Source organism: Mugil cephalus, chromosome 10 (assembly GCF_022458985.1).
Source record: "Mugil cephalus isolate CIBA_MC_2020 chromosome 10, CIBA_Mcephalus_1.1, whole genome shotgun sequence".
Lineage (NCBI taxonomy): Eukaryota > Metazoa > Chordata > Actinopteri > Mugiliformes > Mugilidae > Mugil > Mugil cephalus.
In genome coordinates, this window is record NC_061779.1 from 3,663,235 (window position 1) to 3,684,621 (window position 21,387).

The 21,387-nt window shown below is 45.3% G+C and overlaps 1 protein-coding gene across 1 annotated transcript in view; it reads left to right on the forward strand.

Annotated features, from left to right (window-relative positions):
• Positions 1-1,280: 1,280 nt before the first annotated feature.
• The window catches only part of LOC125015393 (neural-cadherin-like), a 94,202-nt gene continuing 74,095 nt past the window's right edge, over positions 1,281-21,387 (forward strand). The window contains exon 1 of the mRNA XM_047597220.1: positions 1,281-2,880. Within this exon, the coding sequence (XP_047453176.1) occupies positions 1,881-2,880 (1,000 nt within the window). The 5' untranslated portion in view covers positions 1,281-1,880. The remainder of the gene's footprint in view (positions 2,881-21,387) is intronic.

Here is a 21,387-nt window from a genome sequence, read left to right on the forward strand (position 1 = left end):
TCACTCCCTGACCTGGCCCCGTGATTGAATTAGCCTTTGTGCTACAGCTATCTCCCATGCTGGCAGACACGCTGGATTTCACCATGTGAGGCAACACGATAAAAGACGGGATTTGATTTGCATTCATGAAGCGTTTAGGAAGTTCAAAGAAAAGTTGCGGAGCGCGCGGGGTCCTCTCAGATGGTGTCTGTTTTAGATATCAGGGCTTCGTCTTAAATGGAAGAAACCAGCGATGTTGCATGAGGTCATTTCCAAACAGCAGGATCCCTGTCGCACTCCGCTCCGGGGGTTGTTTTTCAGGGGGCATATTTTTGAAAATACCCTCTCCTTCTCAGGTCAGTGCTTGTAAAAAAGACCAGTGAGTGTGGGATGGCTCATGCGTCCTGCATGGTGACACAGCCCGGAGCTTGTGCCACATAAAAGAATACAACCAGTATGAGCACTGTGCTCCAGCTGCAGGCTGTGATTCAGAATTGTCTGGAGGCTCGCTGCCAGTTACCAGAGTTATTGCCTGAAAAGAACAGTCCACGGTGCAGAGTGGATTTGGCCAAAATTGCAGTGATGGATTGTGTTTTCAGACTGATAAGAATCTTTCAGCGACGGCCGCGATGAATTCTCAAATTGAACACGGATGTTGCCTTACAGTATGTATGAGCCAGGAAACATCGTGTGACACTGAACTGCACATCCAGCATTAACGTTGCACCCCCGGTACATACGGCTATTGATCCGTGCACATTTAATAGACAAAGGCTGACATGATGTGGGAGACGGGGAAGCAACCGAGTGTGCTCTGCAGCCCATTATCTCTTATCGTCTTTGACAATTCTGAGCTCCTCATTCAGTGGAATATTTAGTCTTCCGCCTTGTCACGTACACAGAGGTGAGGAAAATTGTAAGTGTGCAGCCTGAAAATTAGCAGTTGCCACCTACAGATTAGGTTTAGAGTGCTCTGGGTGCTTTGCAAGATAGCAGAGTGGGAAGGGAAGGGAAGGGAAGGGAAGAGCAATCAGGATGACTGTTAATTTGAACTCTGGTGTGCACGTAACACCGGCTGCAAGGACATATGGAGGCAGTCCCATCATGTTTACACAGGTTAATGGAGCAGATCCTGTCCTTTGCATTTACATTGGTGCATTTTATAGATGTGTTTTGTTTTTTTTCGTTTCCTTTGATGGTGTAAGAAATGCTGGCCAGTATGGGAACAGTAACCTGAAAATGAGAGAAGAGCTTATAGGTTCAGATCCTCGCGGAGAGGATGCAACCAATGCAGAAGTGCTCTTGAGCAAGGCACATCCAACAGCCGCACTGGAGCCAGCACTTGGCGTCCGTGTTTGCTGGTTTACTGGTCGAGACAGACAGCCGTTCGGTGCGTGCGCTCCCTCGACTTTCGCTGGACACGAGTGATTTTTCCCCCAATCAACAGTGGTTCTGCGCCGAGAGCGGATTTGCGTGTCACACAGCTGAGAAAGGGACACGCTGCGTGTGCACGGGCTCAGCTCTCCGCGCTCAGGTCTGAGGCAGAGATTCCTCCTGACCATCACGCAGGGTGGGGTTCACCGAGGAGCTCCGTCCCCGTGCGCCGCCACGCCCCCGCGCCTGGCGCTGTCCGGAGCTTTGGTGCTGAACGCTGGAAACGAATCCAACAAACTGCCTGCAGCGCTGTGGGCTGCCTGCACGCAGCCGAGCTACATGGAGTCAGGAACCGGATCTCGCAGGATGAAAGAGCTTAAAGTTCAGAGCGCTCTCCTGGACCGAGCGCGCTGTGGATAACTATGACGGAAATGCTCCTTAAGTGCTTCTCTTTTCTTTCTGAATGATTTGATCCTCTGACAATCCCCCCCCCGGAGACGCTTGGAGGTACGTAACTTGCCACCAACATGATTTGGGGTGTTTTTTTATGCTGCCTTCTAACGCCTGCTACTGGATATCAAACCCCGGAGCAACTGGCTTTCTTTCACGGGCATGTTTTTGAGAACTCGCCAGTGGCTTCTAAAGTCAACGGACTGAGCGTTCCGGCGAGGCGCATCAACGCGCAAAAATGGTGCCCTGTCTCCGGGATGCACTTCAAACTGTACGGGAACGGCAGCGAAGATTTCCGCGCATTCGCCCACCACAAGCGGGGGAATATATTGCTCAAAACTTCCAGGGTGTTAGACCGAGAGGCTCGCTCGGAATACCTGCTGAGCATAGGTCTGTGCTGCCAGACCTGCGCGTCGGAGTCCGTCGCCTTCGAGGTTGCGTCGGTGAAAGTGGACGTTTTGGATACCAACGACCACGCACCGAGTTTTCGCGGCGCAGACAGCCTTCAGCTAAGTTTAGATGACACCACTGCTCTCCGTAGTGTAGTTTACCGTCTGGAGGCTGTCGACGCAGACAGCGGGAAGAACGCGGAGTTGACGTACGTGTCAATCCCCAAAAATGGCAGTTTCTATGTTGTCCCGAAAACGGGGGAAGTTCTGCTGGTCGACTCCATCCTGGGGCTCCCTTCTAAAGTCAGATTCTATGTTTACGCCAGGGACCACGGGTGGCCCCCTCTGAACAGTCGACCCGTGCTGGTCACCATCGCTCCGCAGCGATGGGCGACGCGTCCCGCTCAATTAGTGGTGCCGCTGAGGACAGAGCGGTCGCCGAGGGCATTGCTTGACCCCGGCACCGTGGCTTCCCTCAACGTGTCAGAAGACGCCAGCGTCGGCTCGGTCATAATGAGCCTGAGCCCCGCCAGGTTTCAGTCAGCGGGCTACGAGCTGATTTACCCGGAGCTGGAGAGCTCGCCGGTGACCGTGGGCCGCGACAGTGGAGATATCAAAATCGCCAGGAGGCTGGATAGGGAGACAGAGCCTTTCGTGGAGCTCACTGTTAAGATTCAGGATAAACGAGGTGCGTTGAACATTCCTCCATTAATCCGCACTTAAGGCCATACACCCCTTCAGCCCCCCCCCTTCCCCTGCCCTCCTTTTCCCAGCAATTACATGCATTGTGGTGATGATGTCCTATTTTAATGGACTGCTGCACATTGCAAGAGCATGGTAAAAGTGTGCCGCCATCTGGACACCTCGCCCCCCCCTTCCCCATCAGCAGGCCTGACATATCGATCACATCAACACAAGGTAGACGGTGTAGATGCAGCGGGCATACTCATTCCACAGGTGGGCCTCCTCATCATCTGTCCATCCACAGAAATAGAAATAGTCCCCCCCCCACCCACCAAAATTGACACACTCAGGAATGAGATATTTTTAATGCACTCTGATATCTGTCCAGTGCATTTTGAAGTGCACAAAATACTTAATTATTTAACACTAGGAGCTCATTTGTAGCAGGGAGAAGATGAGTGTTTAGTTTATGCATAAGAATCTTTTTAGACTGACTGAATTACGCCGTTGATTGACATAGTTTGCGACTGTGAAGTTGTTTTCAGAGCTAATCCTCGCAGAGTGGCAAACCGCTGCGACCCTCTCTCTCTCTCATCTACTGGCATTACCCCTCTAATCCTCCTCTCGTTCACTCTCTAGTCCCAGGGATTTGGAGTAGCGCTGCCACCGTCAGGGAAGCCTCTCACATACTTGTAGGGAAGGTGATACTCGTGTGCATCAGATATTGTTGTTTTGTCTCCTCCCGAAAGTTTGAGCTCGGAAGCGAAAAAGAACAAGGAATCGAAATGATGTGCTTTGTAATTGAGCCCCTCGGTGTGCAGGAAACGGTGTGCACTGTTTTTATCCGAATTGCGGGGCTGCTGCTGCATTGCACAGCATGTTCTAGATTGTAATTGCGTGCCTGATTGGGACACGCTCTTGCAAAGGGGTGTCTGGAGGATTTTTCAGAGAGAGCAAAAATAGTCAGAAATCTGACATTTTTCCCTTTTTTTTTTCCCTTCTTGTTTTTTTTATTCTTCCATCGATGCGGAACAGAATCCAGCCGTTCTAGTCTGACAGATATTCAGATACCTTCCTCCATTTTAAACTCTCTCACCTGCAAAATTCTCCTCTACTGATCAAAGGCATGGCGTGTCCTTTATCCTGTGACTACAGCTTTCCAGACAGAATCCTGACAGAAGTCTGGGAGGACAGGCCTACCCGTCTTCCTGATAGAATGAGTCCATTTTAGCTGTCTTTTTTTTGAGAAAAAAAAAAAAAAAACACTTGAGAGATTTAACTTAATCTCTGTTGGGATTATGCGTGAGGGGTTTGCTCGGGTGTTGCAACACATTTGTGGTCTGTCTCACTGGTGGAGTAGCGAGGTCACGGACACGGAGAGAAAGGAAGCGCGAGAGGCTTTCACCACTCGTTTGTGTTTGTTTGCAGGCGAGCGCGAGGCTGCGCGGCCGTATGAAAATTGATGGCAGGCCCCGATAACGGCGGCTCTAATGAGGCCCCGCGTGTCGATTTATTTTGCCACGGCCCGAGTCTTTGCGGCGCGGAGCTGTCCGCGGTGCTGACGGCTGCACGCTGAATGTCAAAGAGAGACTTCTGTCAGCGATCGGTGTAAGAACAGTTCAAACAAGCAGTCATTCCAGTCAGCGGCGCGTAATTCCTTACGCATATATGAAAGAATTTGCACAAAGGTGAACCAAAAAAAGCACTCAAACCAGTGTCACAGTGTGAAAATGAGGCCTCACAGTTGTACCGGAGGTGAAATTGCTTCGAAGAGACGGTTACAAAGTTGTCCCCGTTCCTTTGCGATAGCACATGGAGTTCACTTTGACTCAGTGTGAGGATTCCACTCTCTTGATTTTAACTTTAATTTGAATATAGATTATTACTGTAGTCATTACCATAAATATAGTTTTCTGTTATCAGGTGTTCAGCGTATGTGAAAATAAATGCAAAAAATGTGCGAGTGGTGAAAAAACAAAAAAGAAAACTTGCTGTTGTTATAAACTTATTAGTGTGGGTTTTACTAGATGCATCGTCATTAACCGGTTAATGCAGGCATGAAATGCTAATCGCAGTTTTGCAAGGCTTTCTTACTTTAAATTGTTTACTGTGGGTACGGCGTTATGATTAGAGCCGTCACAAGAGCAGTTATTAGTGCTGTTCAAATGGAGATTTGAAAGTCTGGTTTGACACGTAGATGTCTCAGATAAATTATTCTGGCGCTCTGCAGATGAAGGGGAGACGCGAGCACAGCCTGGATTACTTTCAGCATGGGGTCTGTCCTCGCTGTCACACTTACCTGAAGTCTGTGAAGTCTGTCTGCCTCCTCAGACAGCGCGCCTTGCCCAGGACGTGTTGGAACACGGAGCCGTCTTCATATGAGAAGGGGTTTATTCGACTTAGTGTTTATTATTACTCTAATCAGAGAAGCGTTCACCACAGTGTTTGTTCCGGGCTTTAGTTTGTCATCCGAGAAAACACAAACACACACACAAACGCACAAATGCACACATGCCAGTTGTTGTTGATTCTCTTGGTTATGCATATAATTTACCATAACCGTCGTATCTGCTGCTACTACCCACGTCTCATATAATTCGTCATCGCTGTGATTGGTACGTTCTGCACTAATTGATCAGTTAATGTATTCATGCGACATATTGTCTCATTCGACTGCCTCCATTCTTGGCCTTGTTTATAATTCGTGCTCATTTCTGAGGTAATATATTCCATATTACCATCACGACGCCATGATTCATTACGCCACTTACTTGTTAATTACACTCTCGAAGTTAGGAATTGTTGTTTTTTTTTCTCGTTTTGTTAAAAACGGAGCAAACATTTTCACTTCACTTCTTTTAATCAAACTTCCCTAATAACTTCTTTTAACGCTATAGGGACATTTTGCTTGTGTAACTTATCTTCAAAGTCATAATAAGGACTTGTGTGTGTGTGTGTGCACAGACCGGATGTTGGACCTCAGGGTGGCCCTCCCTCTGCTGCGTTTCACATTTAGTATAATGTGGAATCACCTTGTTTGTCTAAGCCTTGTTTGTTGTTGCTCAGAAACCAATGAAAGCTTTCTTCCGTTCCCCTCACCTGGCTCCCCCTGCTAATACTAGAGCAACATTTACCTTTTAAACCTTATTCAGTACACAAAAAAGCCCCAGAGAAAACAATGAGATATTTCTGTCATAGCATGTGTGTATCAAACCAACAGTCTAAGTAGAAAAAAAAAAAAAAAAGGGTAAAAGCAATGGAAGTAGGCCATGACTCATGACTCACAGAAACTGGTTATGTGGTGTTGTTTTTGAAGCGAGGGAGTGAGGGACCTCTACTGCTCTTCCTGCAAAGGATTTTCACCGTCCCACAGAGGACGTCAGTTTAGATTTATGGTGGGAGAATTTCTGCTTTTGGTAGTCCCACCCCAAAAAAAAAAAAAAAAGAAATCCCTTTCTTCGCACCTGAGCGGGGGTCTGTTAATGTTATTTGACGGGCTAGAAGGAGTATTGAACAAGCGGTGCAGTCTTTTGTGAGTTGGTAGTTGGAGAAGGAAGGAAGGAAGGTGGGTGGGTGTGGGTGCAGAGGGGGTGTCTGTGGGCCGGGGTGGCAGTCGGTTTGCGGTAATCACCTCTTTCTTTTGAAACGGGGGAACCTTCTCCGGCGCTCTCTCTTCCTGTCTCTGCCTCGTAGTCAGCATCTCGCCTCACGCTGTCTTTAATCCAATTTCCCCTTTCCAACTTGTCCCCCCTCCTCCCTCCACACCTCCTCCCCCCGCCCCAACTGTATTTGCATATTCCCCTTGTGATGTGAAATGAATTGAGGAGAGACCCAATCTCTGTCTCTCTTTATATGTTTTTGTTTTTGTAATTTGTGACTGAGGGGTTGTTTGCTTAAGTAGAAAACAATTTCACAAAAAGCCGCCTGCATTTATTGAATCTATTAATAAGAAAAAGGAAAAATTAATAACGCCTGTGGTGATGATGCTTCGCTTTCGACGAGATTCTGAGCACGTGCGCGGTTGCATGTGGCTATACATGGGGATTACTTATCATGTACATATCTAATTGTGTCGATTTGTTTGTGTAGCTGTTTGTGTTAAACGTGATTGGCTCACGTTTACCCCCCCCAACCACCCCCACCCCCTCAGCAAAGATTCTCAGATTTGTTGCTAGTGACGGCTTTGGAGTTGTAACATGCCTGCAGCATTACATTTCTGCTCTGTGGTCTCTCAGATAGCAGAATGTGACGACTTGTGCCAAAAAAAAAAAAAAAAAAAGGTGCCGTGTCAGTTGTTTGGGTTTTTTTTAGGGTAACCAGACGTCCCCGATTTCTGGGGACAGTCCCCGTTTTGGATGACCTGTCCCCTAGCTAAAGCTGTCCCCAAAAATGTCTCCAAATTTAGCTTTTTATGAATGAGAAATAAAAGGTTGCACGCATACTACAATTATTACGGTAGCCGGTCGCACTGCTATTGGCATCACAGACATGGCAGTTTAAATATGTTTAAATATGAATAAATATGTCACAATAAATTAAATCGTAAAGTGCCCATTTCTTCGTTTCGTCTTGATAACATTTAATTTTTTATTTTTCTTCTCAATATTTACTCATCATCACAGTAAAATATTCCATCCTACGTCAATCTGCTGCATTAATTCCTCTCGACCAGTCGAAAATGTTGTGAATATGTGATTATGCATGAAAAAAAAATACTGTGATATAGATTTTTTTTTCTCTACGGGCGTAGTGTGAATCAGTTTCCATGTAAAGGGGGTGAGGGGGGGCTTTTTTTTTTTTTTTAAATAAAAAACAGAAACAAAATGACACGTAACACTGAGGGTCGCGGTGACACAGCGTGGCAGTGAGATCAGGAAGATTATGTGAGGCAAAGGTGAGAAACCCGAGGAGGAACGATGGAGACGGGGGGAGAAGATAGGAGCCGGGTGCTAATACATGCCAATGTGTGAGATTGTTTGTTGTGTTTTGTTTTTTCCAACCCCGAGCACCCGTAGTCTTTGCCGCAAATAAGAAAAGGGCATCTCGATGAGAGACAGGCGGTTGCGTGCTGCCGATGAGAGGTCAGGTTGGTGAAATTGTCAGATGGTTAGAGGGCAGAAGTGAGAAACTTTCGGGGTGGCTGGCAGGAGGTGAATGAGGTGTGCGTGGAAAGGATGTCTATGGGGGCACAAGGCAACGGGTAGAAAAAATATATCTGTACGCTTCTGTACAGCTGCGAAAAGGGCAACGTGTGCTTGTATTTGTCTGAAAAATTGTTGGGGGGCAAATGAAGGGAGAATGAGAAGAGAAGTATGACCTGCCCTTTGGAATGGAATGAAGAGAGAAATCAACAGATAGATTATGTGATAGATAGATGGATAGATAGAGAGAAGATTATGTGTTCTCTGGCAGACGGCGATGCTCGCTTTGACTTTTCCTCTCTCAATACTGGCTCTAATACCCTAACGTCGGGGTATCTGCCGATACTGATCCCGCCACTGATCCTGCACCGGTGCTCAATTTGACGCAACATAAAATGTGGAACCAAGTGGAATTATTTCCATTGGAGTTAGAACGAGGCCGGAGGATTCTCAGACAAGCCCTTTGACAATAAAACAAAAAACAGGTGTGAATCCGGCGTCGTGTGATGTGACTGTAGTTAAGGTTTGGTTGTGTTAGGAGCAAGCGTGAGCAGGGCTGCAGCATCACGTCCACACATCAGAGCCACGAAAATAAAGGTCGCTAAAGACGTGGTGAGCTGCATCATACGGGCCAGTGGCTCCTCCACCCGTGTGCTTCCTGTCCACATCTTCATCCACATTTTGTGTGATTGTAACCAGTTGCCAGTTGAGGCTGGTGGGGTTGTGGAGGGAGAAGATTTTTAGTCTTGCCATTATCAGTTCTGCTTATCAATCTGAATCTTTATGGTTTTCCTTATCAATTCCCGCTATGAATTTTTGGTTTAGAAAAGGTTCATGGTTTCAATAGAACAACAGAAATTTGCTGAAGAGATAAGAGTTTGTGTGAGTAAACAAACAGGAAATTTATCACTGGGTCCTCAAAAGCTCTTGAGATTCGTTGACTGCAGATTGTTGAATACATGGCACTCCATTTAATGCTGTTTGATGCCGTCATGGTCGTTTGATGTTGATGTTGAGTTTTATCATTGGTTGGACAACAGGAAGTAGCAGAAGAGACGTAAGCAGTTCTAGCGATTGCTATCGATGCAGAGCGACTTAGAGGTTTTATTTTGTCCTTTTATTCTTAGGAAACATTGATAAAAGCTGTATTATTATTAAATCTTTTTCAGAAAAAAAAAACTTCTTAAAACTTTTCGCTTCTAGTATATGAATGAATGGGTTGAACTTGAATTATTTTGTAACTTTTTTACTTTATTTTTTATGAATAATGTGCTAGAGTTATCTCTCTAACATACTGTGAAAAATAAATTAAACTCGTGTCGTCTGACCACTTGAAGTTGAACGTAGCCAAACATACTCTCATAGGTACCATAATCTGTATTGCATGTTGTGCTGTTCCAGCTCCTTCTGGTGAAGGTGGAGCCACAGTTTAGACCATTTCAGTCTCTTGTCTATCACTTCACGTGATGTGAATGAGGTGCTTCGACATAAAGATGGTTCTTCTTCTTCTTCTTCTTCTTTTGTTTTATGGTGGTTGGCACTACCACCACCATCTGGACTGGGACATAGAGATTCGGCACGAGAAGAATCAATAAGAGGAATCGACAAGCATGAGGGCTAATGATATCGATGAATTGAATCAGTTGGAAACTTCTTTTAAAGAAGGGGAGTGTACATGGATTTGGTTAAAAAAAAAAAAAGGTGCTGCCTTGTTAGGATTAGGGGACGGTTTGGTTATAATTTAGTTTGCTGAACACAACCATCTGGAAAGCTGTCCTGGAAACTGTCTTCTAAAGGGCAGGAACTGCAAAAAACAACTTGACGGATGATTGGAACCATCTGTCTGTCATCGTCTGCCACGGACTAAACACAACAAGCCTCAGTTTTTGACACTTGTTGGAATAAAAAAAAAAAAAAATCAGCGCCTCAAGTCACACTTTGTTTCTTGTTTTTTTCACGTTTGTTTAGTAGTTCCAGCTGAGAAAGATGGCAGCAGCCTAACATGCATTAAGGATTAAGACAGGAATCAAATCTGGGACTCTGTTGACAGTCATTTACGTCCATGTGCCACACGCCCCTGCTGGTCATCTATCAGGTCACCCGTATCCCAAGCATCGATTACTTATCCATCACCACAGCGTCCACCCTCTACACACAGGGACTCCGATGCGATGTCACACTTGTAAAAATCCACACCATCTACAACTTTTTCGTTGGAATGGGACTTTGGCGATGCGTCATTTTGTCAGGGGAGGTGGGTCTGCAGGGATTGCTCTGGGACTAAAAAACTTGACTTAGCAGACCAATTAATGAATGTAACCGACGGCAGAAATACCACGTTTCATCAAAGCTTTTATAACGACACTGGCGGCATTTAATGTGAACCTGTCATGTCTGCTTATTACCTGATCCGCTTAATAAGGTCACAATTGACCCCGATGTGAGCTCAGATCAGTGAATCACTGCTGCGAGAGCGGCTGGAGGAGGGAGGCGGGGAATATGTTTGTTGTGTTACTGTCCGCTGATGTCAAGTTTAAGTTCAGTGGCAAAAAACAGTAATTAGCGATCTGATCCGTGCGTGACTCTGCTCGTGTGTGGCATTCAATCAACGTGTATTATAGAAGTTTGCTGTTTGTGGCGTGGGGGGAGATGTGAGTGCTGCATGTGGCACGGTGCTGGGAGGACAATCATGGCGACAGGGAGTTTTTATCTGGCTAAGGGTCTGCATTATTGATGCCCATTACCACAGACATTGTCAACTCCAGACATTGCACGGAGGCAGACGCTGTCAGGTAAATGTCTCGCTGACCTCCAATGGCACGGATTCCCAGAATGCCTCTGTGCAAACCTGATGTCTACCTGAGTGATAAATGAGCCCGTCTCAGATATTGTATAAGGAGCTTATCACCGACGGAGAATCGTTTGTTTTATTAAATCTAATCCATGGTGGTGCCAACACCAGCTTAGTGGGAGACAAAGGTTTGAGTTTGTGGGTTTTTTGGTGCTGCAATTTAATCATCTGCTATTGTGTTCGCCGCGAATGCCTAAATGCGCGGTGATTCGTAACGAAATAATGTTCGAGTTCGCTGCCCGACTGCGTTGCTTCCGCACCTGTCCTCCCCCGCCCCCCCCCCCCCATCCTTTGCCCATTTAAAACTTTTGTTTTGGCTCCACCTTTGCATGCTGGGTAGCCTCTCTGTGACATTTCCCTAGAGAGCTGAATTGATTTTTGTGCTATTGATTAACTAGTAGCAGTTTTGCTTCCAGTCACAAAGCATCACTTTAAACAACAATTTATATGTCGCAGAATTGGCAGTGACAGACTGCTGCTGATAGTTTGCAAACTCGCGCGGAGGTAGGTGTGTGATCGAGTCCAAGGCTTGATAGAACTGTCCCGAAAGCACTCTAATGAATCAGCCTTTCAGACAAGCCTGCCTATGGGCTAGAAAGAGCAATGGAAAATTGGAGCTAGCTCAGGGATACATCGTGGGAATTCAATGCTTGTGCTTATTTATCTATATGGCCTCGAATATCCCAAACGTTTGTACCCGAAGGTCCAATTAACTGTGTATAACAGTGGTTACAACCCTGTTCTCGGTGGCTCGAGGAGACGCTGATAAACACACAGGAACACGGGCGTCTTTGAAAGCTTTGCCGGGTGAACTGTGAACGAGGATTTTTTTTTTTTAATGCGCTGGAGAAGATCACATGGCTGGCCAAGTTTTCTAGTGCGATGTTTTGACACGCCGCGAACTTTGCTTTGGAGTAAAGCGTGCAGATTGCGGAAATTGCGGAGATTGCCGTAATTGCGAGACACCAATTTGCACAGTGCTTTTGTCGAACAGATGAAAATGACCGCCATGCAAAAACAGATGTTAGAAGGAAAAAAGAAGGCTAAATTGGGCCTGACTGGCGATCAAAACGACTGCGTGGAGGCCAGGGGAATCGGGTCTCGGAGCAGAAAACGCGTTTGAAGATGATGTCCATTCCGCGGTACGCTTATTTAATCGATACCAGGAAACACAGAGACTCCATCACTGATGGAAGATGGCTGATCACAGTAGCAGGTGTCTTTTGATGCAGGGGAAAATGTAGTGGCTCTCAGAGATGATGAGCAGCCAGAGAAGAGCATGGGCTGCATGAGCTGTTTCACGGACGCTTTTTGAATGACTGACTGTGAGAGCTGCATAGAAAGATACAGAAAAATATGCAAACAAAGGATGTAAAGATCACAAAGGAGGACGCACAAAAGACCATTTTCCTTCCTGCTTTATTTGTGATCTGGCTCAGACTGCTTTTGTTACACACTCCCCACCGGTGTTTGAACATTTCGGTTCCAAACTTTGATTGCGTGTGCTTGTGGAGTATGTGTTTCTTTCTCTGCAGCCGCGTTCCAGCTACCAATTTGTTACTCTCCTCCGCAGACCGAGTCAACGCGCTTTCTTTCCATCTTTCTGCCTCGACAGTGCAGAGCTTAATTCCGTGGACTAATCAGACCATCTGGTCTCTACAGTCTTATGATGGGCTGAGAGGTATGGGATGGGGGTGCCGCTGGGTCGATAGTTGTGCAGTGGAATCAGAGAGACACGCACCGCTGCCACGCGTTAAGGATCAGCGCCGTGAACTAAGATCCCCCCGCAGCATTTACGCCCTCTTTTAATTCAGACGAAAGGAAGCGAAAGAGGAAGCGCGGTCGAACGTTAAACTTTCTGAATGGAACTCACTGTTGTTCAGGCCCCGGTTTGTTTTTCACCATTTTTCACCAACTATCAACTGATAAGTACGTCTGTTCTATTTAATCATATTTTTTTAATAATTAATCGTGCGATTTTGGTTTTGATGGATTTCTCTGACTGACAAATGGCTCCATCTGTTCCAAAACTGAAACCGAGGGACCCGCGAACGATCGTGATCTCAAAGTTACAAATGAGTCACTCATCTTGTCTTAATATTTGGATTGAGATCATCACATATCTGCGCTTAATCCTACTGATGGAGCATCATTGCTTTTAATAATATTAACGTGAGATCACGCAACATCATCAGATTTTGAACATTATTTCTCTGTTGTTTGCATATGTTTGCTATAATCACGGACGCCTGCTGTTAGCGTTGGGGGTGGTAGCAGATATTGTGATAAACTGTGATGAAAGGGAGTTTAACACTTCTCTCGCTCACAGCGGGCGATAAACATTGATCTTGTTTAATCTTGCCGGCCTGCTGCTAATGACAGTAGATGATGGTCCACACAGGACAGACTGCTCACTGGATTAGATATCTAAATGAGGACTTTATCCTCATCCTCCTCTCCTCTTCCCCCATCACCAATAAGCCAGCCCGCAGTCACATGCTGAGTTACAGTTTAACGCATGTGACTGGTGTGCGCCGCAGACAATGGGCACGGTTGTTACGTCCGTGTGCTTTTTTTCCTGCGAGCGAGCAGCGTTCACACAGAGGAGCGCCGTCGGAGCTCGGGTCCAACCTCACACATTACCGCTCCATGCTAATCTGCTGTACTTCTGCCGGAATACATTTGCAATTCTCAACGCATTATTATACCTTCGCACAATAGCAGATAGTGATGGGATGTTCGCAGAATGCCTCCGCTCTCTGGTGTGCTAAACAAACGCACACAACCAGGTCTGGTTTCGGTGATAGATTAATGTTGTCTCCCCCATACACTGTGGCTTGTTTTCCCATTAAACCCGCGCGGCTCTTCCTCTGTTGCTTCTGCCTCTGTTGCTTCTGCCTCGGCCCTGGCCTCGTGTTTCGCATCTGTGTGTGTTGGCATCTCTGCCCGTGTGTGTGTGTGTGTGTGTGTGTGTTTGTCTGCCTATACGTTGTTTGTTTCTATGGGAAGATACCGAAAGCGCTCCGCGGACCACCCCATCAATCACCAACTCAGAGGGAAATGGAGAGACCGATGGAAGATGGAAAGAGAGATGGAGGTCACCACAGGAAGCAGCATCTGAAGAAAGGGAGAGGGGGAGACGGAGGGAAAGTGGATGAATGGATGGAGCAGTCCGGGTTGGCTCTGATTGAGCTGGGTAGTGTAGTTTATATCCTTTAGAGATAAGGCCGGGGAGCACTGCTCAGCAGCTTCCTCCCCCTGTAGCTGGAACTGAGCTTGATAATAAGAAAGCGTGAATGGGGCAAATTGAATTAATGCTGCGGCACACCATAAAAGCCCTAACTATAATGCATTTTAAAATCCTATAATGAGGAGAGAGCTAAAATAATTTCACACTCCAGTGAAGAAGATGGCCCTCTAACAGATTTGGGGTCTGGCCGACACTGCCAGGGCTTTTTGTCATTTAATGTGACTCTAGGTGCTATGTTGAAATGATACTTACTCTTACTTCCTGGGGTACGTCAACATGGGGGCAAGCCTGCTGAACGAACCATTCAAATCCCTGCAATGCACACAGAGCTTAATCAGAGCACGAGCTGCTGCCCGCCTGCTCATGTCCCACTTGGGTCAGTTTTACAGTCTCGGGCTAAAACGGAGTTGCAGCGAGGGCACATCTGCCCTGAAAGTATTCTCTCATTACTCTCCATTAACAACCCATTCAGCGCCGGGGACGGCAGTAGCAGTTGGACCCTGTCCCCCGCTTGCGCCTGCACATGCTTACATGCGAGCGCGCGCACACACGGGCGTGCGCTGCCGCGTGCACGCGCACGGAAACACACAAAGCGTTTTTCATGCTCTCAGCTGTCCCTTCCTCATCATTAGAGTCATGCCGCCATAAACCTGAAATTACCTCTCCATCATCAAACCGTGGAGACAGAGATAGCTCTCTGACACACACTAACACTAACAGACGGGTGCTGATAGAGACTAATGACCAAATGAAAGCCTCTGCTATGAACAGTGCACCTTTCTGGCTGGGAAGGAATGGAAGTGAGCAACGTGGTATCAACTCTCCTTCCCTTCCCTCCGCTTCCCTTCAATCCCACGCCCGCTCGTCCTCCCTTAAAGATTTTTGCTCTCTGTTATTGTCCTCGCGTTTGTTGGCTTTCTTGGAACTCCTTATATTTTTCCGCTTAACCTCAGGCAAGTACGAGCTTAGGGATGCACAGAAGCATGTCTCTCCTCCGCTTTCTACCAGACATGCACAAACAAACACATGCAGCAGCAGCAGCAGCACACGCCTCCTGTTACACATCAGCGGACAATCAACACACAACATTCAAGAAATCTACGTTGCATCCATATGTCCTTCCCACATGGCTGCACAAACAAGACGCGATTCAATAAAACTTCAATACTCTGATGTAGCACGTAAAAAACATGCACGTGTTCCTGAGGCAGCGTTTCTATCCTCTTATGGTTGTGGAATGTTTCTTCTTGCATTCTTGCATTGTTCTTCCAACTCCTTCTTTGCCTACTTTCCAAATGACCGTGAACGGCACATGTCGCCGTACATCGTGCTGTGATGCGCGCTCGGTGGGTGGGTGGGTGGCTGGTAGGATGTGTGAGAGCACTGTAGACTGTACTGTACATGTGCTCGAGTGCAAATTATTGCCACGCTATCCAAGTGTCTGTTTGCACTGCAACAACATGATTACAGCTAAAAGCACGCTTCACAGCCAGCTCTAATGATGTTTGATATCACGAGTTGTAGTTGCGAAGCCACAGGACTTGACTGCCAGTTTTTTTTTTTTTTTTGCGAGACAAGGAGAGACAAGGAATCCCACACACTGCCAATCACTTAGTCTCTGATTTGGAATTTCATTTTAAAATATCCACCAGGAAGCTCCGTTTGTTTACTCGTCTTCACCTGCCCTTCAGAGGCTCAGAGAAGCTGCAAGCGTTTATTGAAATGAGAGGAGAGGTGCTGTAGCTGAATGCCTGCTCTGGCTGCTTACGCTGGTCTCCAAACAAATTGTCGAGCCCTAACATCTTATTTTCGCACTGTAAATGGACTGTCTACCGGCTCCGTAAGGCCGCTTTTAACTTCCAATCTTCAGTAATCTAACAGTACTTACACATAGAACTGTGTTTACTTAGACTCAGAGTCCAGATAAGAGACGAAAGGCATTTTCAGCCGGGGCCTCTATACTTTGAAGCCACTTAAGGTATGGAAGCAGCAATGCTGCATGTTCTTTCAAGACAGCTGAAAACCTAATCATCCTGTTTCCAGCAGTCGACCTGTGCTTGCCCTCATTATGCTCCAGGACTGACATCGATTTGCCGGAAGCGCGACGTCCTGTTGGCTTTGATGGTGTGTTTAGCATTTGCTGAATGTTGGGCGGACGTTTAGGCCTCTTTTATCATTCATGTGCTGTCTCTGTTACTGTGCTGATGTTTTGTTTCCAGTTTCATTTTGAAGTAAAATGGACTATAATCAATATTCATATACACCAGTTATCAGCCACAACATTAAAACCACTGAAAGGTGAAGTGAATAGCATTGGTCGTCTTGTCACAATTCAGTGTTCTGATGGGAAACCTTTGGACCTGGACGTTACTTAGACATGTAGCACCCACCTAGACCAGACCCCATGGCAATGACAATCCTTGATGGCAAAACATGAATCACTAGATTCCAAATTGATCAAGTATCTGTAAGATGCACTAGGACAAGTCTGATCCACAGAGGAAGCACAAGGGAGACCTGCACAATATTAGGAAGGTGGTCATAATGTTATGTCTGATCGGTGTTTATATAATAACGCAGGGCTTGGACGGGAATGTTGGCTGACTGATTTGGTTTCTAGAACCACATCTTTATGTGCATCGCTCTCATTAACTACAGGAGGCAGCTGTATTTAGCCAAACCGCCTGCCACCTGCACACTTGTCGACAAACTGTTAACCCTCTGGTCTGTGGACAACCCGCTACTGAGCAACAGCCAGTCATTGATAAAACACAAAAAAACACACTCAAAGAACTCTGAGAACCTAAGAATTAACTTAGGGAGAGCTATTCACAGTTGGACATGTGAAAAAGTCCTTGCACTTTATTGCTCTATAACTTATAATGCCAGTGGTAGAATAATAACTCAATCTTTTATCCAGCTACCTTGCGGCAGGAAGAAAGCCACTGATTAATCAGAAATAGTGCTGCATTTAAGCCTGACATGGAGCAATTCATTCACCGAGTTCTTTTACTTACTACATTATGAATTCACGGTGATGCATCTGAACACTTTAACCAAGACTGGCAGGTTATATTATATTTGCTCTGTTATATATCCTATATCTGGTCATGTTGTGTAATTGCTATGATTCGCCAGGCGCTTTTTTTTTTTATTTAAAGCGAATACGCATGTAGCATTGGCCTTTCTGACCTCCCTCTGCTGCTGACATGACAACTCTTTGTCTTTCCATCTGTATTCATCCACACTTTCTGAATATGAATATAAACTCAATCTTCCGCAACCCCCCCAACCCCCTCCCCCCAGAGTTTTCTCCACTGATGCGCATTATTTCGTATTTATCTCTTTATTTATTTATTTCACGTGGCACCTGTGTGGATTTTTTTGCAGTGTGTCAGGAAATGTCAAAGGCTGCAGGGATAATATCCACAGTCAAACGTGAACTATGGTTCTTTTTTTAAACGTTTAATTTCATTGTGTTTGCTCATCCATATGTAAATTCTTAGAGCCAGGGCTGTGGAAGAGGCACTTGCCCATGTGCACTGCAATTTCCCTTTACCACAATACACGGCGGTCAAGGTAAAGCTGATACTAGGAGCAATAAAGTAACCTTTGATGAAAGATAACTGTCAGAAGTTAAGCGATAAAGAGAAGCTTGTACCTTTGTGTTTATGCTGTCGATGTGTTGCCCAGTGTGAATTTTAGTGAGTTTTTTTCATAGAGGCAGTTCAGGACAGAAATAAAAAAAATAAAAAATGCATTTGCATAGTAGGTCTTTAGAGACATTAAGGCAATTTTATTTCCAGCTTCACAGTGATTAAGTAAAGTAAGTAGTGATTATCTGGAGTCAAAGTTGAGGATCAATGAGACATCCTTTGTTTATGACGACCATGAGGGAGTATGGAAGCACTACATGTCTCCAGTCAAGCTCTAAACCTCTCAGCGGTATCTTCTAAGATTTTGACGTCAAGTGTAAGAATCCTTTTTAGGTTCAGTCTTCAAAATAACCAAACCATCACAACAAACGGCTCCACGGATCTTCACCCGTCACGGAGCTCTTTGTGCGATGGTCTTCGCGGTGTGGCAACTATAACAGCATGACTAAAAAGATTCATGGCAGACTGACTCACACTGCTTTTAAGAGCATGCCAAACATTTTGGTGTGATGGAAATTGGAAGTGGCTCCATTGGCAGCTATTGAAAGTAATCTACCCTTTACTTATGTTTAAATGAACTGCACGGAGATTGCATATTGGAATGATTAAAGATTTTGAGGCTATGCTATGGATTTCTTTATCTCCAATGTGCAGAAGATAAGATTTCACCGGCCTCACAGCACAGAATACCCAACTATCCGAAGGGGGATTTGGGGGTTGGCATCTTGATCGATGTCAGGTATTGCTGTTGGCTGTCAAGACTTACAGTAAGACTTTATTAATCTGATGAAAGAAGAGTTCCAAACTAGCACCATTGAAAAGCTGTATGAATTGTTCAAAAGTGAAAAAATAATAATAATAATAGAACATAATATAGGACCTTGGGTACAGTTTCAGATCATTATAACTCCTTGTATTTAATCTTGTCGGCGTGTTTAAGTGAGAGATTGGTGAAAACCAGGAATTCTAACTACAGGTCCACATGGGACTGACGCCTATATGTGTATTTTTCAAAAGTAAACCTTTGAGTCGGAGAGCTGGAGGTAGCAGAGCTGAAGATGTTGAGGTTTTCCAGGCTTTTTGACCTGGATGGAGAGGATCGGGAATGAGTAGCTTACGTTTGTTTTGGAAATAAAGTTAGAGAGGCCAGGATGTGAAGGTTTGGACATGTTCAGAGGAGGCAGGGGGTCTAGAGGACAACCAGAGAGGAGGTTTATGGATGTGGTGAAGGAGGCCATGAAGGCCCCGAAGGGAACAGCCAAAAGGGAAAGAAGAAGAAACCTTTCAGTCAGCAGTTAGTTAGACTGTGCATCACTCAGGGGTCGATTGTTGGTCCTTTGTTGTTTAATTTATACATGCTTCCACTTGGGTCTATAATACAGCAGTACAATATTTCTTATCAATCATACACTGATGATACACAGTTATATATGTGTCTGTCTCAGCCACTAACCATAAACCAGTGAATGAGCTCATCCAGTGCTTCACAGACATAAGGTTTTTGATGGCTAATATTTTTTTTTACAACTTAATCAGGACAAAACAGAAGTTCTTCCAGTTGCTCCGGAGGCTGTGAGGCGTTCATTCAAATACAACGACAAGCTGGAAATGAGTGTAATATTTACCAAACAGAGACATCCTTTGGTAATCCTTGTTGCTGTCAACGTTCGTGTTATGCCCTCTCATATTGTGGATCAAATTCGGGCTTGACGGTGCATGTACACAAACGGATACGTTGTTAGATGTTGCCATTTGCATGTTAGAACGGTTTACAGTTTAGCCTTTGGAACAGGAAGAAGGTGAAGCAGTGTTCCCAAGGAAAGCCTTTCCCGTAAAGCTTTCCCAAAAGCCCCCAGAAAGTGGGCTTTTAAGAAGGTGGAAGGCCTTACAGAGACGGGGGATAATGTTACCTGTTTGCAGCCAGGTGATGTTCTGCAGGTCTGTAGGCAGCATGAAATAAACAAGAGCTACGTTGAACTGTTAATTGTGCAAATTTCCCCACTGTGGGATAAAAAAGGATTTTCTTATCTTGTGCAACGGTGGTAAAAGTAGCAGAGTCTCAGCAGCTGGAAATGGACCAGTAGGTCTGCTTTGTTGTGTGGTTAGGGCTAGGGGCTAGCTCCCAAATGCAAATCCATGACGTAGCTGTGATTTTTAAAGACACAATGCAAGTCTATACCAAGTCTGCAAGGGGTCCATCTGAGAGTCATATCAGGTACGCTGTAAGGCCTCATCATTGTGGGTTTTGTCAATAGCTGACATGACACATAGGTGAGGGAGAGTGATGGCTAGTCAGAATCTGGGAAGCTGGGAATGATGCAATTATGACACTTTGTAAACTCCTTTTGTGTACTTTTTGGCTGTAGTGTGCATGCAACGATTTTAGGCAAAGTTTAGATCAGGGGTCTAAAATGATTGAGTCAAACCGGCATGCAAGTATGTGTTTGTATGAAGGGATGTTGTTTTACCCATTCTCAAACCCGCCTGGGTGAAACCTACCTCCTGGACCATATGGGACCCATGTGGTTTTGTATCCGATTCAGTTTGAGCAATTCACAAGCCAGATGTTTTCATGGGCAAACTTATCACTCAGCGGTGAGTAGATCCAAGTTAATTTTGCACCATCCGTTTTATCTGGATGTGCCCACAGTGACAGTTTTTAAACTTAGTACGTTGTCTTTGTCACTTCAGTTCATTAATTTGGATGAGCTTATTAGTAAAAAGCTTGAAAGGTCTCTGTTCCTGGCGCAGACACTTTGATTACTTAAGCTGGCCGAATTTGTATCCTCATCTTTACGACTAGCAGGGATTTCATGAGTCATTTTGAAAGTGACTAACGTACCCGTCATAGATGTGGTTGTTTATTTCTCCTCTCTCCTGTCAGATTTATTTTCATATTCCTTCAGCAAGGTACAATGTACCAGCTTCACAGCTCAGTGTTGAGAGCAAATGAACTGACATACCCAATGCAAATGTGTTTAGTTTTTTGTTTTTTTGTCAAGTGGAAACTCTGCAGAACAGGCTCATTTTTAAAGCTGGTAATGCCATTCAGGGATCTGGTACCAAGACACTTAATGAGCACTCACACTCATCTACACATTTGTGTCTGATGTCAGCTCGGTTTCCAGTTATACGGACACAACGTGCCTCCAAAGTCAAGCCACGGTCTGTTTGCTACATGTGTGTACACATATGAAAAAGCAGTGTTATAGGTATTTAACGTACTCCAGCATACAAGTAACCTTTAGTAGATTTGGAGAAGTTGCCATTTCAAGAACCAAAGAGCAATTACATAGCAGGTTTATGATTTGCTTTTGGAAGACGACAAAGTGTTGCTGTCACGCAAAGACTTGGGATGGGGCGGCCCTTAAAGAGGCAGCAGCTGATACGGCCCGTTCTCAGTCAAAGGAAGAACTTCAGGGCTTTTTAACAGGCGGGATGAGTTAATAAGGATTATTTTTTTTACTGTGAGTCGTGCAACACCAATTTAGTGGAGACTCTGAATATGAATATAGAGCTGGAAATGAGCATAATAGGTCTTCTTTAATTTAGTAAAATACGGCCAGTGTCATGGCTCCCCAATGCAAATCATGACTAGAGGTGCATGATACGA